Here is a 21024-nt window from a genome sequence, read left to right on the forward strand (position 1 = left end):
AAGGCTAATCCCCGGTAGGGGTGTCTTCTTGAGCTAAGCACAGTCAGAGTACTGAAAAACAAAATAAGCAGCCGAACGGCTGTACTGAACGAACATAGAAATGGCTAACCAGCCAGGAACAGTAACCAGCACTATAACTAACCGGTACAGTAGGTTGGGTGCCATAAACGGACACCAAAATTTACTGCAGTCCAGACAAGATGAGAGACAGCCGAATCCGCGTGGCGGTCAAAAAGATCCACCCCATCGAACGACAGATCTCTGAGGGCATCCCGAATATGAACAGGGAAGCGACTGTCGCGCAGCCATGCATGGCAGTGTAAAGCCACAGAGCGAGCAAGGACCTGTCCCATAGAGTCAGTTGCATCAAGGGAAGACTGAAGGGAGAATTGTGCCATGCTCCTGCCATGTAGCAGAAGACGAAGTAATTCTGCCCGTAGCCCTTCTGAAACAGAAGGGAGAAGGTTCGCAACTGAGTCCCAAAAAGCGGAGGATGCACGTGCAAACACACAGGGCGTATTTAAGGCCCGGACGCTTGCGCTGGCAGAGGCGAAAAACCGGCGCGACCGCAATCATCCAGCCACCTAGACTCCCTGGTGGGAGGTAACAATGGCAAAGAGGGTGAAGACTGTAAATCAAAAGCCGCCTGAACAACTAGGCCCTGAGCTGCGGGGTGAAGAGACAGACAAAGAGGATCACCCGGAGCAGGGCTGTGCCTACGAGCAATAGCCCAATCAACAGGGTCACCAGAAGAGGGTCTTGACCATGTGCCATGCAGGATGTCAAGCAGAGAGTCCCCGAAGGGCACCAAAGGTTCTACTTCTATAGGCTCCAAATGGAGCAGATCCAATAAAGGATCAGAAAGTAGAGGCACCACAGGAGGCTGAAAGCCAAGTACAGCAGCCGCCACATGAATAGCGCGCGCGAAGGCAGCACTAGATTCAGTTGCCATCCATGTAGGTGAATACAAACCGTCAGTAGGAGACGGGTGAAGGCTAATCCTGCCACTAGACATTAGGAGTGGAGGGGCCGGAGACTGACCTGAAGGCCAGGCAACACAGGGCACTTGCACCCTGGCTCCTTGATCTGGGGAGCCCAGGGAAGCATCAGGTTCTAAATGAGGAGTTGTAAATGGTAATACCGGCGTCAACGGACGCCGCGTTGGAGACCTATCGCCGCCTGAGGAGTCGGGGGGAGCAACCATCAAAGGAAGCGGAATCGACGTCGGTACTGACGTCGATCGATGCTGCATCGGAGTCGCCTGGACGTCGACGACCTCCACAGAGGACGCGACCGGGACGCCGACCGACGACGATCCTAGTGCAACCTGCCTGGAGAAAGCACAAGGTGCCGGGGCCGGCGTCGAGCCTGGGGTAGTACAATTCGTCGACCCCGGTGTCGCCGACGTCTACGCAGGAAGCCGCCCAGGGCTATGCGCTGACAGACAGGGAGGGCTGTGCTCTGGGTCCTGGCTCGGTGATGTCGCGTCGGCTCCGGAATCGACGCACACAGCGGGTGCCAGGAAACATCCGCAGACGAAGACCAGGCATTAGTGCCTGCTACCTCTGTGGGACCCGAAGGCGCACCAGGGAGAGGGGGCGACTCAAAACAAGCCTGTAGTACCTTTGAATAAGCCTCCATTTGGGCATGCGTTGCCCCAACACCCTGAAAGAGAGGATACTGAGGATGAGGCTGCCGTGCGCCCTTACCCGGCACAGTGCGAGAGGAATGGGCGGCAGTGGCACAGACATTGGATGATGATCTCTGTAAGCGAAGCGAGCCGGACCAGACATCCGCGCGGCCATCAATTTCATGCGACGCTCCCTCAAGGACTTCAGTTTAATCCTCTGCAGGCGTCACAGTCCTTGGAGTCATCGTGCACGCCGAGGCACCACATACAGATGAGTTGCGGGTCAGTGCCAGACATCTGACGCGCACAGGCTTCACAAGCCTTAAAGCCGGAAGGCATTGCACACTGTTCCCACGACACCTGAGGATGTCGAGAAGGCCCAAAAACCAGGCCAAGGAACTGCTGTTTTCCAGGAATCGCGCTCAGATGCGGAAAAGAAGAAAACTGACGTCAGCGCGCCAGGATGGGCATATATGGCTCCGCTGACGTCATGTCCATGGACGACGTCAGGGCGGAGCCGGGCGGCGCCGCCCCCCGGCGCGCAGAGGTGCTGCTGTGGAAAGTTTTCCGGATCCAGTCTGATGCCTGGGGATATTCTAAGTTAAAGAATCTGCGACTAGACTTCTCTATCAGATACCTACTACACAGAGTGTTTGATTACTAAATACAGTAGATGGGGATCTATAATTGTGGTCCTGAAGATGGCCAGTCGGCTTCAAATTCAAGCAGAATGATGCTTCCTGTTTTGGACACCTTCTGCAGCTTTTCCATAGGAGTTTTGGGTAGGTCTTTGCACACAGTATTATTGTAGTCCAGTATAAATGTCACTAATCTATTGAGCACAATCTAATGGTGGAAGTGTTTAGTTGCTCCCATGACAAAAGTGAATGAAAGACTATTAGAAAAACACCCTAATGATTCTTGCTTTTTTAAAAACAATTTATCAATTGATTTCTATCCATTCAAGTGAGAAAGATCATCATAATAATAATGATCACCCTAAGAGGAAGAACATACACCAGCATCCCCACCGTACATAACTCTTATAACATACATTGTCTGCCCATCCCCAACATCTACAAAATCTAACAGCCTCTCAACCACCCTCCCCCATGCCACCCCTGTCTCTCTCTACCCTCCCCTTTGGCTAGCCATAGGCGTGTGCTCAGGTTGAGGTTTGTGTCATAACCATCTGGAGATCGGCCCTGTGAATAGGTTTCTTGCTTTTTAAAACAAAAGTGATGTAATGGAGCAAGGCAAAAGTAGTGAATCTTTGCTTATTTCTCTTACCACTAGAATCTCCATCTTTGATCAGCTTAGACATAAGATGGTCACCTTTAAAAAGAGATGTATGTGACTGGCAGTAATATTTGCTTGACTGATTTAGTAACCAGGTTCATCGGTCAGCCAGACACGGATCTGAGGCTCCTCAATGTACCTCTTGTGTGCAAGTAATGCTGCTTAATAATTCAATCACATTTACCTACTTATTTTCATCTTTTTGAAAAGAAGTGCATATGACATTTGTCTGCCTTCATGACCGAGAGTATGGTGATTGAAAATGTCAGCAATGTGTTTTGGTGAAAAAGTACATCCTCAAGTGCAACATAGTGTTAGTATGGAGCGGTGACTGTTAATTGGTACAATGACTCTTGGTGTGCGAGCTGATGAAAACATCTTGGGAGGCCCACTGGTGTTACTATTGTGCCTGCTTGAGAGTGGGTGGTGAAGTTGGTGTGAGGTGCCTGACCAGATGTGATGACGTTTGATGCAGCGTTAGGTATAAGAAACGGGTGATGTAAAATGCGGTGAGGGGGTAGGAGTCTAAAGAATATAGATTCCCTGCTCATATGTGGAAAGGAGTTGAAGAAACAAGAGAATCTTCAAACTATGCTGGAAATGGAGGTGGTCTAATTCAAAACTGAGCTGTACTACCAGAAGCAAGTCCATTACAGTGAGTGTTGTGGTAAACTTCAGGGATTCAACACTGGGTCAACAGAAAACACAATTAGATGGAATTTGTTTTAGAACTTTCACTTTCAAAATGCATGATATATTCATAAGTAACAAAATTCTGTTGTGAAGATTTGGCTAAAATCTAGTTATTCTGAAAACGGCACTGATTTTTTATTTAATTCTGAATCAAACTTGCATACTCTTTACATTCAACCTTTAATGCAACTTCAGAAGATAGACTAGTTTTCAAAATTGTTGAAAGAATATGAACCACAACTTAAAGAGCGCTCAGAAGAGGTGAATACTAGATCAAGAATTAAGACTTATACTAGGTTACCTAATCGCAAAATAGGGCTTTGCACATAAAACAATGCTTTTTTGCATTTCTGTGAATCGGGCCATTAGCGACATGTACATCTGGCCCATAATACTTAAGTTCAGAGAGGGTTTGCACTTCAGTCTTGGCTCCTTGCCTTAGAGAAAATGGGTTCACAATTTTTCCCCACATACATATTTACATCATGTACAACTCACCTGAGAACTTGTTGACACAAAGTCCACTGATGTTACAAATAATCACATAATTCTTGGTGCTCATAACTTGAAATAAAAATAATGACTAAGTTGTCTGCAACAGAGATTCTACTCCTCAACACTGAAGTTATATTATAGTCTCTTCTAGAAATGGGTACACTTTCCTTGGATATGGAAAAGACCAGGCACCACGGAATCGGCATCTGATAACCTTTTTCTCAGTCTATGCACCTGGCCATCCCAATAGTCAGTTCCTCCTTACTATAACGCAAAGAACCCTTTTTAAAAGTGTTAAGTTGGCACGTGATGGCTCATATCCCACTATGCCAACATGAGCCGTGCAGTTGAGAAGGTTGGGAGGCACAAGCCTCAGCCAGGTAATTTGGCAGCCCAGTCCCATGTTGAGGCGCAGCATACTTCGAAAACACTTCCATTTGGCCGTAAATCAGAGGCCATTCAAAACTTCGATCCTTTCTGGAAATTTGTGTATGACTCCTAAGACCCTCAACCCACTATGCTCAAACTATTGGAAAAATACACTTCTGCCGGAAAATATTAATGGAACAATCTCTTGTCCAAGTCCAGAAATGTGAGCAGACTCTAAACATACTCCACAGCTTAACTCCATTTCCAACTCCCAATGTACACTGCTTCCAGTTTATCTCATTTCTGAGATTATTCACAGACAGCAACTGATTGACTAAGTTCATTGATCATTTTAGCCTCAACCGCACCAACTACCTTAAAATGTGAAACTTATTGATGATTGTGTCACACTGAATGATACCTGCTCTTGAAATTCAATAAAATTTGGTTATAAACTGTAAAACTTAGCAAGCAATACATTTTAACATTATTTGAGCTCTCAGAAAATGAGCTATGTTCTTCCCTAAGCAAAACTCCTTACCGCATTTTGTCTGCCCTCTTTTAGTTTGGAATGACTCTTTTGTTCGCCTTCTCCATGCCTACAAAGAACATACAGTCAAGTTTCAGGCAAAAATAAGGATAAACATTGTACATGATTTAGAGAACAATATGCTCTAGATTCAAAATAAAAATATGTGGTATTTTGCGTATCATATCTTCTAAATGTACAACAGTGCAATCAGTTACTCATCATTTCAGCCTACTCCATGATTCAATATATCAATACATTCTTTTGAAACTTTCTACACATTAAGAACATGTATTTCCGGCAGAATATATCATTTAGGAGAAAGGGAAAGCAACTGCATAACACAAATTAGCAACGCATAAAATATAACAGCAGTATTAGAATTGAAGTAACAACACTTTAGAGTGCAATGCTAACTTCCAACAATGATCTTATTGAGTGACATACGACGTATTTTAGATGAAGATTGCATAGAGTCAATGAAAGGTAGAGCAATAACTCCTCTGTGGTAAGACAGAAAAAAATCCAATGATATGGCTCCGAATTACTGGCTCAGATGGTGTGAGAGGCTGGCCTGGTATATGATGTCCACTAATGTAAGTGGGCACCTTGCACCAGTCCAAAAAACCCTTATGGTGATTTAAGAGGTCTTAGACAACCTTAGAAAGCTCTTTAAGTGGTATCTGTGGAGAGCAGCCTTCAGGCTTAGTCCAGAAGAAATGTAAAGCAGCTTGTTTTACCAGAATGCAATCTTATAGTATAGATTAAGCAAAAAAGAACCACACAAGGTATTTATAAAAATATGAATTTATTATATAATACTCTCTAATACGTTTAGATCTCCTACACGGAGATAAACACAATGCACACAATACTTTGCATAGAAATACAGTAAATAGTACAAAATACACAGTGGACCCCAGGGGGGGACCAAACCATATACTAAGAAATTGGTATAAGAATGACTCGGGTCAAGTCGATGTCGAGAGGATGTAGAAGTGCTGGGGACCCAAGGAACCACCCAAGGTGAATGACTAGGAACCCCACAGAGAGCGTATGCAGTGTGGGAAGTTACTTCCCTTCGGTAACGCTTTTTCTGGTGGATACAGTATCTGCCTGTGGATTCCTCACCTTGTGAATATCCCCTGCGCCAGCAACATTCGGAAACTTTTGTAGCAGTCCACGCCGATGACGTCGAAGACGACGTCACAGAGACACGGCTCCGCTCGCGACTCCGCTGACATCACCGGCTCCATAAGAAGACCTCATCGGCGTGATGACGTCAGTTTCGCCCTTTTTTCCGTGCCTTCAAGGCACACGGACGGACTGACAGCAATATATACACAGTATACACAGTACATAATATACAAAGCAACACACACAGTGTGGAGAATAAATAGGAAGGCAAAAGAAATAACACAATGCCTATGACAGTAACAAATACATTTTGAACCACCATCATTAAAATTGTAGGTATACAAGGGTGGACAACGGGGAGGCGGGTGGGTCAGTGAGGAATCCACAGGCAGATACTGTATCCACCAGAAAAAGCATTGTTCTTCTGATGGATACATCTGCCAGTGGATTCCTCACCTTGTGAAAAGATTCCCACAGCAGTCCCACTCCCGGAGGAGGGTGTCCACCCTTCTATACCAGAAAGTCCTGAAGGACGGAACGACCGTCCCTCCTCACCTCAGTGTCTAAGCATCTGAGTGATGTCGAGATCCATGCCTCTTGTTTTTCTTGTGCTTCTTGGACTTAGAAGCATGCCCCAAAGTCGACTTCGACGCCGACCTCGACCTCGATCTTGACCTCGATCTTCTCCGGCCTCTTTTTTCCTTCTTCATCTTGGCTATGAACAATTTTGCTTCCCTCTCCTTAAGAGCCTTGGAGCTCATCTTGCGACAGCAAGAACATCCTTCAACATCGTGGTCTGATGATAGGCATCACACGCAGTCTTCATGCGGATCCGTTATCGACATGTGCTTTCCACACTCTCGACAAGGTTTAAAACCAGACTTCTTCGTCGACATTTCAACTGAAGAAGAGAGAGAGAAACCAGCAGAAAACAAAGTAATAAGTACAGCTACAGAGAGAGTACCGAAATCCGTTGGTGTCGACGGCGCGGAAAAAAGGGAACTGACGTCATCACGCCGACGAGGTCTTCTTATGGAGCCGGTGACGTCAGCGGAGTCGCGAGCAGAGCCGTGTCTCTGTGACGTCGTCTTCGACCTCATCGGCGTGGACTGCTACAAAAGTTTCCGAATGTTGCTGGCGCAGGGGATATTCACAAGGTGAGGAATCCACTGGCAGATGTAGCCATCAGAACACAACCACGTGCTCCGTACAAGTCTACGCATCAGCCGCGAATATGACACTTTACTCCGCACGCGTTTACAATGTTTGCCATTACCCCGCATTTTTTACTCCGCAAAATCTTTTACAACGCAGGGCTTTACAACACAATCCATTACAACGCACTGTCCATTACAACGCAATTTACTATTCTAACTCCACTGGGGGTGTTGTACTGAGGAATGCGTTGTAATGGTTTGTGGTATAAAGCCCTGAGTTGTAAAAGATTTTGCAGAGCAAAGAATGCGAGGTAATGGACTGCGTTGTAACACAGTCATTGTAAAGGATTTTTACCGTAAGTCGAGGTTGGATTTTTAAAAATTAAGGACTCTTCTCAGCAGAACCTGAGGAAACCCTGCGTAAGACAGAAGGTTGGAGAGCCACCCCACCCGTGGATACCCTAGTACCCACATTACCTACACCAGGGAAGCAGGGTGCATACGTGTGAAGTGGTGTCGGGAACCGCTGTCGAACCCAATGGAGGACTTCAGGAAAGTGCCGCTGCTAGAGAAGGGGAAAGTGTCTGGTGGAATCCGAAGGTGGATTATAAATGAGAGGTACCTGCAAGCAGAGGGGACAGAGTCTATGTCACTCAGGAGTGACCAGGAGACTTGGAAGACGAATGCCCTTTGATGTCGGGTGTTGCAGGAGAGATGACGATAACCTTGACTCTACAGCTGTGAGGACCAGGCGACGCTGAGGAAGATCAGGAGCTGTGCACGAGCTGTCCCACGAAGGATGTCGAATGCTGAGGGGTCGGTGTTCGGGGTTAGCACAAACAAGCCTTGGCAAATGCAACCAACACAGAAATTGAAGAAGGAGCAACGTCGGGACCAGCAAAGTCCAGGGGACTCACTATGAGCAGGGTTGTCAGGGCAGGCCCGAGCAATCAAGGGAGCCCAAAAGAAACAAAGGTGACCCTCAAAAGGACCCACAGGCCGGAGGCACTGGAGTCGTGAGAGGACCTCAAGCAGCTCACCAGAGGATGCAGACCAAGGTGCACACAATGCGGTGTGGCTGAAGATTCTGGTCACTGGAGGTGTTTGAGGTTGGGGCTACTTGGAGCCCGAAGATCTTCTTAGAAGATAGCCAACAATCCTTTTCAACTGCAAGGTGACACGGTGCACAGGGGTTCGGTAATTGCAGCCCCCACCAGGGATACTTGCCTCAAACTTTTTGAGAGGGCAGGGCACACCTGTGTTGCAGAAACCTTTCAGAGTCCGGAGGAGCTCAAGATCAGCAGACCGGTCGACTTAGTTGCGGTGCCTGCAAATGCAGGGGAGTGACTCCTTCACTCCAAGGGAGATTCCTTCAGGTGTCTTTGATGCCCACAGGCCTTGGAAGGTTCCTGTATGGTGCACAGGCACAGACGATGCAGTAGACTGGAAGTCGAGCCCAAACGAAGTCCAGCGAAGTCCAGGGTGCCTAGACGGTAGAAGAAGAAGTGGTGTCTGATCTGAATCTTGTCCCATGACGAATCTAGGGACCTACACCGAGGTAAGCTCTCAAGTACCCTAAGGAAAAGGTTGGTTACCATTCAGGGGATCCTCCCAGGAGAGGGTCTGGACAGGGGGGAGGTTACTCCCATGTCCTTTGTCCAGATTTGCGCCAGAGCGGGAGTCAACGGCTCCCAGGACTAGTCTGAACTGGACTAAGCACGGGTGCACCAAATGTGCCCCTCATGCAGACTTAGTGGAACTGGCAAGAGCACCCACCGGGTCGCAATACACTAAATCATGTCTGGGAGGCGGTCACGCCTCCCTGTGACAGGATGCCTATTGTTCTGCCTTCCCCTGCTCGATCTTGGCTCAGCAGTAGGAGGGCAGAAATGTGTCTCTGGTCGGTAGCAACCATTTTGTGCTGTCCGGGTCTAGAAGGTTGGCACCAGGAACACTGAGAGCTTAACGGAGGGCTCTTCCAGTGCTTGGAATCATACTCCTACACCGTTTACGGTGTGGGGGTATGATTTCAACAACTTTGATACCAAACATGATAGGATTCGTTGCAGCCAGTTTTGAGATGGTCATCATCTATTGTATCCATAGAAGCAGATCCTACTTTCCAACAAATGGATACAACAAAGTTACCAAGGGGCATATGTATGAAAGGAAAAATTAGTCGCAAACGCTGCGAATCGCAAAAAACAGCGTTTGCGACTGATTTTTCGCTATTTCATATGTATGACACACTTCCAAACAGAAAAATAAGAAATCGCTAAATTAGCGATTTCTTAGGCTGCGAAACAAGAAAACAGCGAATTTCCTAGCGAATACTCAATTTGCGATTCCTTAGCGTTGCGAATATCGCTAACAAGAAATCGCTAGCTAAGAAATCGCAAACACATGTATGAAATTGTCGCAAATTGCGATTTCACAAAATTCGCAATTTAAGAAATCGCAATTAACACCAATTGCTTGCAGGTGGTAAACTGGTGCAAGGTACAAAAACCAGCCCACAATGCAACAAACACACCCACAATGGCTGCAATGTACGTGATAGCCAGGAGGCTGCGTATTCGGGCCCTTGCACACAGGAGAATGAGACAGGAACGTATCTCCAGGCTGCGCATCACCCTGTTCCAGAACACTGGAGAGGAGATCTATGACAAGTACAGACTGCACCCACAGACCATAATGGACCTGATTGAGGAGCTGAAACCCCACTTGGAGCACCCTACTCGCAGGACACAAACAATTCCCACACATGTGCAGGTCCTGTGCTCCCTGCACCTCCTGGCGTCAGGGAGTTTTCAACGGGTCATAGCGGAGGTTGGTGGGGTGTCACAGAGTGCACTTTCGCGCTTCTTCCATGCCTTCCTAGATGCAATGCTACTGAGGCTCTCACATCACATTTACTTCCCCACCACCCAACAGGCATTACAGCAAACGATACTGGACTTCTACCAGATTGCACGTTTCCCCCACGTCATTGGCTGCATTGACGGGACCCATGTGGCCATCACACCCCCAGCAGAAACTGAATATGTCTACAGGAATCGGAAATGCTACCATTCCCTCAACATACAGATTGTGTGCAACGCTAAGTATCACATCACAGACATCGTAGCCAAATACCCCGGCAGCACACATGACTCCTTCATCTTCCGACACAGTGGAATACACGAACGTCTGAGTGCTGGAGAGTTTGGGGAGGGGTACCTGCTCGGTAAATACATTTCACACATCAATACATCCACTACATCACTTGAGGGGGGGGGGGACATTGACTCACCTATTGTGTTTTTTTCCATGCAGGTGACAGTGCCTATGCAGTGCGCGACTTCATCCTGACCCCATACCTGGATCCTGCAAATGCAAGTGAGAGGAGCTACAACAGGGCACACAGATCTACACGCTGTGTCATTGAGCGAACCTTCGGAATCCTGAAGTGCCGCTTCAGGTGCCTGCATAAAAGTGGAGGCGCACTGCAATACAGCCCTGAGACCTGCTGTAAAATCGTGGCAAGCTGTGCAATGCTACATAACATGGCAATGAGGAAAGGCACCACAATTGATGTGACCGATACAGACACATCGGATGACGAGCGCCCTGCTCCCCCTGCCAGACCAGCACCAGGAGTTGGGGCAGCTGCTGGACGCCAGAGAGGGACTGAGATCACACGAAACTACTTTTAGGTGAGTATTGAGGAAATGAGACTACAAAGCCTGATGATGTGTCAAGTGTTTAATCACACTTCACATGAAAGAAATTGTAATTGTCCCCAGCACATGTTGTACACACAGTGCAGAGAAGGCACAAGTAATAGGGCAAACAGCCTTTTCGGGTAAATGCACCCGTGTTGCAGTCAGTGTCCCCGCAGATGATCACCTCCGTCGGTGCCGTCCAGGGTGAGTGCCCCCCATGGTGCGCCCTTGGCCTGCTACCTGTCTGCCACTGCGGCGTCTTTCACCTGGCAAGGTTGGAGTGATGCTGCTGCGACTCGATGTGTCCTCACTCTCAGCAGAGGCCATTAGTGCGCTGCCACCAGCATTGGCTGTCTGCAGCTGATCCACAGCAGTGGTTACCTGCTCTAGCCCTCGTGCAATGTCCTGGCAGCAATGTGCCATGTCCACCTGCATGGTTACGCTTCTGCGTGTGAGTGCGCTGGTGGTGGTGCAGAGGCGGTTGACTGCCTTGGTATAATTGTGTAGCCGTGCATTGGCACGTCGTCCAGCCCTGTCATTGGCAGCTTGGGTGTCCCTCAAAGTGGCACAGAGCTCATGTATTGCCGCTACCATGTTGCGATTGTCCTGATGTATGCGGCCTAGCTGGCGATTTATTGACCGCATTGCCTTGCTTTGCAGGCGCTGTCTCTGCAGCATGCACTGTTCCAAGCCGGAGAACACGGTGCCTTCTCCTTCTGTTGCAGTGCTGCTCCTGGGCCTTGACCTGGATATGGCTTGTTCCCTTTGCCTTGGTGTTGGTGCGTCATGACGGGGCATGTCTGTCACACCCTGACTCCCCTCTCTCCTGTCGGTATCATCGCCTGTTGCTGGGACTTCATCCTCAAATGGAGGCAGTGGGGGCACATGTGCGCGCTTCCTGCGCTGAATTGGCTGGTGCTCTGTCTCATCGCTGGAGTCCGCAGGGTCTGCAGGCTCCTCTCCCCCTGCGCTGTCTTCTTGTGGCATGCCGTGTGCTGTGGATGTAAAGGGGACTACATGAGTTTGTGTTACTGTCTGCATGTGGCACTCAATAAAGTTACAATTCTTTGACGGCTAACCTCTGACACATTTCCATTCATTGATCCCCAAAACACATATGTTGCATTTAATTGTGATGGTGTCATGGACACACAGTCAGACACAGTACTACGAGTCCCATGATGCATTGCTGGGTGTGCTGTAAGAGCTGGGCTGGATTGGCATGTTGGGAGTTTACTATGCGCATTTGGGGGAGTGTGCAAGGGATGGGGAGGAGTGCAGGGTGATTTGGCATGCATCTTACCTTGTCTGCTGGATGAGGGGTCAGAGCGGTCTATTGCCGCCAAACCACCAACGCTCTCAGGCAGGAGGGTAGACTCCATGAGCTCCTCATGGGGGGTTGGCTGCTCTGCAGTGGATGGTCCTCCTCCAGTCTGATTGGCATCCTTGAGTCTGGCTGCCACCCTCTCCTTGGACCTCTGGCGCATATCATACCACCGCTTACGCAGCTCCTCGATGGTGCGTGTGGTGACTCCAACAGCATTCACCTTGCTCTGTATTTCCAGCCAGATTTTCCTCTTCCTGGCCTCTGGGACTTTGAGTGCCTTCTTCCCAAACAGGAGCTCATGGCTGCAGACCATCTCCTCAATGAGGACCTCCTGCTCCTTTTCTGAAAACTTGTGTTTTCTCTTTCTTTTTTCTGCATCTTTGCCCTGCTGGTTTTGTTTGGGATCCATTGCTGGTTGCTGTCTCCAGGAAAGCCTCCTCACACTCCACAAGCAGCCTCTGGGTGTGGCTCAGGTGAGCAGGTGCAGACAATCACTACAGTTTCCTGTTTGTGATGTCATCAGCCTGCACCAGGCTTGCAGATTCCCGTTTTTGCGATTTCTTAATTAGCGAATTTCGCTATTAAGAAATCGCTATACGGGATTCTGCGAATTATTTGCGATTTTTAAGGAATCGCAAATGATTAGCGATTTATTTTATACATCCCGTTTAGCGAATCTGAATTTGCGAATCGCAAAATCTCGCAAATTAGGATTCGCTAAAGGGGAGTTTGATACATATGCCCCCAATTCATGTTATATAGCTGTTATCAGAAAGTAGAATCATGTAAGTGAAAGGAATGCAGTATTGCATGAAAACCTATACGGCTTGTGTGGAAACCTTTTGAATAAACAACATTTTCAAAGAACATTTAAAACCTGTATTCTTAAAAAAGAGCATACACTAAATGCAGCCCTAGCTACCTGGTGTTGTATCATGATGGGCTGGGCATCAGTTTTTATGCATGGGAGGTTAAAACTTCCAACATATAACTCAGATTTTCTCAAGCTGCAAACAGAGAGAGGCAATGCCTGCTCACTGTGCTGGTCTCACTGTGCGATTTTGTGTCTGCCCTGGGCAGACTGTATTCGGAAGCACTGTCTGTGGTTGCGCCCAGTGGACCAATCTGAAGGTTCCCTGCTGAGCAACAATGGACAGTGCGCCCTATTTGTAATAGAGACCGGGAAAGCGGCTTATTGTTACTCTGTCTCTTATTCACCTGCTCTTCAAATTAGGGCCAGAGATCCCCACTCACTCACAGCACCTGCCTGCTGGAGGATGCCTGGGGTGGTACATTGCCCCTCCTTTCTCTCCTCCAAAGGGTTGCCCTCAGGAGGTGCACTGAATGCGCGCTGTCTCTCTGTGGTGCACAATCAGCGAGCCTCCTTATGGCTTCTGTACCATGGTCTATGATACGGTTCGCGGCAAAGTGTTTCTGTCACCTGCAGTTAGACACATCCCGATGTCAATGAAGGACCGCCCTCTTAAGATACTGCTGGTGGGATAGAGCCTAATGCCTGACTAAAATGATAGCCCTTTAGAAGTGCTCTTGCCGGCGTGTGAGTCCCGGGCTCTCTCCTGTTCTATTGGAGGGGTGCCACTGCCTACAAATGGAGGGTAAAGTGCCCTAAGATCTGCATCTACTATGGGGAGTTGTAAAAAAACGACTGTGGCGTTCTTGCTAAGCAGGGCTAGGCCCAGCACCTCCGAAGGCTGCAGCAGGGCCAGAACACCTCAGAGACCCCACACCCCCCTTCAGGGCTACCCTCAGAGCCCTCCCTGCAATCAGTCTGCCACAGTACAGCCGAACAAGTCACTCAGCTGCCTACCAGAGCTACCAGGGCTGCTGTCCACTAGTGCGGGAACATCCACCTGATACACAGCCTGATGGGAGCAATCTGGGGCACCTCCAGTGAGCGGGTCCGTGCCCACTGCGACAGCAGCAGGAGGCGCCAACGACATACAGCATACATACATTCCTGCTGCCGGAGGCTTCACCTGCTACCACTCCTGCTATCTGCCTCGCTGACCGAAAGGCTGCGACACCCGACGGATCAGCGGTGCCTCCGGAGTATGGGCCCAACATTACAGAGAGTACTCCTGAAGAGAGATACGAGGTCTAACCACACAATACTACGGCCTACAGAACCTCCAGACAGATACAGGATCCAAAGGTCCTGATAGGAGCTTGTATGCCTGCCTCACCAGAGCAGGTACTGGCCTGAGCTTTGCCTCTCCCCTACCTTCACAGCTGGGTGCAGATCACCCATGGCCTACAGATCTGCGGGAGGCACACCACTCTGGACAAACACCCCTAAGGGCCTCTCATAAGGATGAAAGACCCACCCACCCCCTCCCCCCCCCCCCCGAGCAGATGATTGGACATGGCAGACCCCAGAGTGGGGATGCAGCAAGGGCTAGCTTCAAGCTATACACCACTGTGGAAACAGCACCCTGCAACTTGAATTGTGGGTTACTCCTTCTACCTTTGATACCCTACCGAGGTGGTGGTTTTGGATTTCCACTGTGGAAGGGAACTTAAGGGACCCGGGATCCACAGCTTTCAGTCTTCAAATCCTTGGCCCACAGCTGTGATAGACAATTTTCAAATCCTGGTCTCACTGCTCCTGACTTTAAGTCACTCCCAACATGTCTATAACCTCACAATAGCTCTCATTCATGGAGGTGGTGACAGGGAAGCAGACTAAGAAATGCGAAGAAGCTGACCAGCAAAAAAGACTCAGTATGGGATGTCACCCTGAGGGAACTTGGGACGCTCAAGATCACACTCTCTGAGTAAGCCGAAACCACTTCCAAAACCTCCGCGGACACACAGAGCATCCATCACGACATTGCATCCTTCAGTACTAGATTGTTCACTGCTGAATCTAGACTCATTCAGAATGACAATCAGCTATAGGCCTCAATAGACTGGGAACAGGACCACTGGTACCTCCAAAAGAAACTCGTGAAATTGAAGGACCAGTCACGCTGCAACAACTTCTGGACTTCTGGAGTCCAGGAAAAGATGGAGGGGGATGACTTCATGGGGTTCCTCGCAAGTTTTCTGCCAGCCATGACCATAACCAACCTCAAATTTAATCATCCACTGGAGTTCTAATGGGGCTCACATAATACAGCAATGCCACCTGCCATCTAACTACGGATGAGGCAGATCATCACATGCTTCCGGTGAAACCAACAGGCCAGATTAATTATACAAACAGTGAAAAAGAATGGCCCTTTCATGTCAGAGGGACATAAGATATTCGTCTCACAGGGAAGATGTCTGGCATAACCACAGTAACAACACATGCTCAGGAGGCAGACCATATTATCATCTGTGACATCATTTCTAAAAGATCCCTACTTAATTCACACCTCCACGTCTTCAAACATGTCAGTATGACTGAAAAACCTGTCTGCATCACCTCGTAGCCAATTTACCATGCTCATCTGAGCTAAACGGAGTCTCTTGCAAGAGGGACATGCTAACATTGGGCTTCTTCAAGTATGATAACCCAGTGACTTTTATAAGGAACATTGAGAAAACCAGTAACATTCTATGAAATTACATTAAATATCCTCCAACTATAGTATACATCTGTGCAATGATTCACATTTAATCCCATGACTGCTTCTCAACCATACATCACGTCTCCCGGAGGCCATTCAGGTGCACCCCATCCTCATGCCTCACTGTCACAGATTTGCTATGCTCTTTAGCAGGCAAGCTCCATTATTGCAAACCCAATGTACGAATTACATTTTGCTACTACATTTAACAAAACTTCAACTTTCTCCAATGGTGCCCTATCTTTCCAACAAACTCCTTAGGCATCTCATCCACTTCCAATGAGATCATCTTGAACAATGTATATAACACTCTCATTCGTTACCACTCTTCATGTGTCAAATAGGTCACCAACCTGGCCAAATGATGACCAAACAGCAATATATAGTGATAAGCCTAGAATAAAACTTTACAATTCTGAGATTTTGTTTAACCTCATTAAACAATGTTCTAGGCCTCCATAAGGGATTGTCGACTTTCTACCTGGGACCTGACAGATTGCATCCCTTCAGTGAAAGTTCAAGTCCTGCTCTGACCACCTTTGTGGGAGCATCCAGCAGAGATCTGAGTACCAAGGCTTTTTGAGCTTCTTTTACTGAGAAGCAAACAGAAACATCCCTTGGTAGCTCATAAGAAATTACCCCAGGAACAGTTCAATTTTAGGAATCTGATTACTGAAGAAGCTAAGGGCCTGAATACGAGTTTGGCAGATAGGTTTACTCTTTCAATAATATGAAGGATAACCTGTTCGCCAAATTACAATTCCATTATATCCTATGGAACTTATAATACAGTGGACAGGATATCCGTCAAGTTTGTGACAGAGTATCCCATCCGCCAAACTCATAATCAGGCCCTTAGTGTGTGTTGTACCTGTTTGACCAGCCCCTGTCAACTTTAGCTCTCTGCTGCAACCTCAACAGTACTTTCTAGCATTTATTCCACTTGCACTAGCAACACAGATATCTGGTTTTCAAGGTCCTACATCGAACCTCCTATATCAGTTACTCTGTCTGTTATGTTTCACAAGTCTCAAATTGACCATAATCGCTACATTGTCTTCCTGGTAAACCAGATTATCACCAGACTCTTTTTAGATGTCAACAGTAGACTAAGCATGTTGTCACCATTTTGGAAACTGCTACCTTTCTGTTTTCTATTTCTTTTATTTACCATCTTCACTTTTGTAACCCACAAGCACGGCACAGCCACCTCACAATTTAATAGTAGCACCTTTGCTAGCTAAAATTGATATTGTAATCGTATGTGTGAATTCATGTATGTTCCTATATTGTGGTAGTATTAAATAAATATATCAACATTTATATTCCTTGTTGCACCGTGGGCAACACTTTTGTAATATAGTACAAATGATATACAATGTTATAATTATGGTTTCCTCATTTCAGTAATTATTTTTGTGGATTTCAGTGGAGTTTTCATTGTGTAACATTTTGAAATCAGTTTTTAATAATGGTTATTCAACTGCCTAACCCCCCAAAATAGACAAATATTGCATTCAGTATATACAAAATGTGTTGCTTTTTATGCAACACTGATTGTTATAATGAACAAATGTATTTTAAGGGGGTGTGGCCAAACCGCCAACCGACATGGCCACACGGCGTTGAAGCTCCGGTGGACACAACAATACCAACACGCCTTAATAAACTCCTGGCGACCATCTGACCCCATCTGAACTTTGCATTCCCACCCCCCCCAAGCAACATGGGCGAGCATTATTTGAACAAAACATCTCCCTGTCTGCAAAGTCCTTATTCAGCGAGATATACGGTTAGTTACATAGCTCACTGAAAACTCATCATAGTGGAGGAACCTACTTAAACATTAATTATCGAGAAAGCCCTTACCTTATGTTCATTATTTATAACTGATTTAACATAAATGAATTGAAGTAATGCAACTGGCGAAAATTATTGAACCTACATTTACTTCTAAGTGCTATAACTGATAGAAAAGTACTAAACCTAAATTAATTTTTATTACATGCTTCTCAGCTTATTGGGACCATGCCTAAGATGGTAAACTGCTGCAATTTCATTTTGATTCAAAAGAAATAACAAAATATATGTTCCAAAGTTTTAGAGAAAACACTTCATATGTGGGAGGGTGGCTAATTAAAAATGATCTGCCTACCAGATTTTCTGACAAATTGATTGACAATTAATTTTTTGCATCTGTGCAAAAAAATATAAATGACTCCATAACTGACTTGTTCTTTTTGGTATTATGCATGAAAATGTGGTATACAGATTGTATGCATAGATGTAAGCAGTTTCTGTAGGTCCCAAAATGCAACAGTGAGACTGTGTTTTCATTGATAATGAGTATTATGTGGCATACAATTTTAGGTTTCGTTCTAATTCTGCTGGTGTGTTCCACAATTAATGCAATGAAAGATAAATCTCTACGAATATTGAGGTTATATGACATTAGTCATTCAATTAGTTGTACATCACAAATTAGAGAACAATTGCATACCTTGCAATGTAAGCACCAGAATCTGCATCTTGACCGGCACGTTTCTCAACATTTCTGTGCTTAATTTCCTGAAAGAGTTAGAAATATACTCAAATGTTAAGCTTTTTTTTTTAAAACTTCTTGACACCAAATATAGAATTTCAAAAATAGTACCGATACATTCAGGTGCTTCCATTCTAATAGCAGTGTTATCGGGCTTGAACACACAGATAGCAAAATATTTGGATATTCTCTTTTTGTCTCAAACTTTAAAAAACAAGTCAGACGCTACTGTACCAAAATGCTGGTGTTCCTCTTCTGTGGAAATTTAGCTTGTAACTGAACATTATCTGCGCCATCTTGCCTCTCCCCAGCGCCACGCACAGCGAACGCACGGCCGCCATTTTAGGCACCCCACTCTCTCCCCCGCTCATTGTCGATCGCCAGCGCGTTCCCCTGGCGCTGCAAGCATCCCCCGCGCGCCGGCCACCCCCGCTCTCTAATACACGGGCCATAAACCCTCTCTTTCTGCGCGACCCTGCCATGGAATCACACCCCGTGCCTGACCAACACCTCCTTTCATCCCATACATGGTCATACATCCTTCCTGATAACCCCCATCCTCCGCGCCCGATTATCCGAAACGATCCCAGGCCATCACCTAGCCCTACGGATGCAGTTTATTGCCCCTGCTGTAAGGAAAACACCCCACATCAGAGGGATTACAGCAGATCAAGGCCCTCACCCCCTGAGACCCGACCGGTTGCACACACCCCCGGGAATTGGCGGAATGTCCAGCTGTGTGATAGCCATCTCCTACTGTGGGTGGGGTGGGGACTTCCACTGTAGATATGTGTGGGAACGAGCTCGAAGTGGGGATTCCGAGGATGTTCTTTCATACATCAAAGTGATCTCAAGAATGTGCCATGTATGATAACCCTGCAATAAAGTCATAAACGTGTGTATAAGAGACCAGGTCTCAGAGATGCAGTTAGAGCACCTCGTGACGATACCTTGCTGTCTGATCTGATGTGTTCTGCTCCGACGGAATAAAACTTTGTTTCCTGCCTTCCAGTCTCCGGCGCCTGCCTCTTTCATTGGTAAATTATCGAATGGTATAAGAGGCGATTACCGCCGGGCAATACTTGAAAGGTTATCGACTGAAACTGCCGCTACCGTTTAACAATTGGCGTCCCAAGCGTGGGGCCCATCAGCGACACGTGGATCCAGTGGGAGAGGTCCCGACGACAGAGTGAACGACTGCAACGATCGGGAGAGCTCCTGCCCGATAGACCCTCGTCTGGCAGCCGATCATCCGAACTTCACTGGTTCCGAGCAGACCTCTCTCGAGTGATCTATGGTCCTGACTGGGAACCATCAGGAGTGCCGCGGCAAATACGGAGAGTAGAGGACGATCGGGCGCTGGAGGCGGAAGACGAGAAACTGTCCACGCGGTCCGGGTAAGGTCGTGAAACACGACAAATTGCGAAACGATTGATTGATTGATTGAAATACTAGTATTGCTTATTGATTGTTCTCTTTGAGATATTCGCTGTCTACAAACGGGGAGGAGTAGAAATACTCTCTCTCTCGCTCTCTCTCTCTCCCTTTGCAGATAGTGAAGGGTAGGTAACGCAGACTTTTGTCCCCGTTGTAACCCGTCGTGCCTATCTTTATCTCCCCACTGATTGATTGTCCGAACATTGATTGTTTTGAAGAATAGTGCTCTTTGAGATATTCTCTGTTTGCAAATAACGTAGAATAGAAATATTCTGTCTAGTCTTTGCAAATAGTGAAGGGTAGGTAACGCAGACTTTTGTCCCCATATAACCCGTCGTGCCTATCTTTATCTCCCCATTGATTGATTGATTGTCCGAACACTAGCTGTTCGATATTGGTTCTTTGGAGGTATTCTCTGCTTACAAATAACGAGGAATAGAGATATTCTGTCTAGTCTTTGCAAGCAGTGAAAAGATAGGTAGTGCTGACTTTTGTCCCCGTTGAAACCCGTCATGCCTATCTTCTCCCCACTGATTGGTAGTTGGTTCTGCCCGGACCGCTTATTAGAGGTGAACCATCCGGCTCCTCTGGAAGGCACCCCTAATAAGGACATGTTCACTAAATACGAACTAATCGCCGTAGTTTGTAGCAAGCTATGGCATAAAATATACAAAGGGGGACCCCGAGAGTCAGTGGCCACTTGTGGGATCCCTTTTGGACCCTACATAACTAAAAAAACGCTAGGAAATAGCCCTTTGTGGGATATATGGAACTAAGGGAAGGAGCCAAGCTCACGGTCAAGACGGCCACGAGGTAGCCCGGCTCCATCGCTCTCGCTGCCTAAACATGTCTGCCCTACCACCCACCCCGCCCAGTAAACACGACCGAAATCCCACACAACCGGAAGCCTGTTGATACCCACCATCGACGTCACCGAACTTGACTAGGATCACGCACAATTGGACTATGCCATTTTCCGATTACACTGTAACTAGATTGCAAATATGTACAACACTCCAACAAAGTAGTATGATTAAACATTTTAATAACTTATAGGTATAACAACATTCCGACGAGGTGAACAGGTTAAAACACGTTTTAAACAACTATTTACATGACAGTCTGCTGCG

General features: G+C 47.0%; 1 protein-coding gene across 3 annotated transcripts in view; it reads right to left on the reverse strand.

The window, feature by feature from the left end:
• The window catches only part of DYNC2I1 (dynein 2 intermediate chain 1), a 510705-nt gene that overhangs the window by 348157 nt on the left and 141524 nt on the right, over positions 1-21024 (reverse strand). For all 3 annotated transcript variants that reach the window (XM_085631946.1, XM_085631948.1, XM_085631947.1), the window contains exons 6-7: positions 18416-18483; positions 5028-5085 (exon numbers count right to left, since the gene is read on the reverse strand). In XM_085631946.1, coding sequence (XP_085488072.1) covers positions 5028-5085; positions 18416-18483 — 126 coding nt within the window. The remainder of the gene's footprint in view (positions 1-5027; positions 5086-18415; positions 18484-21024) is intronic.

Source organism: Triturus cristatus, chromosome 10 (assembly GCF_964204655.1).
Source record: "Triturus cristatus chromosome 10, aTriCri1.1, whole genome shotgun sequence".
In the NCBI taxonomy this organism is placed as follows: domain Eukaryota; kingdom Metazoa; phylum Chordata; class Amphibia; order Caudata; family Salamandridae; genus Triturus; species Triturus cristatus.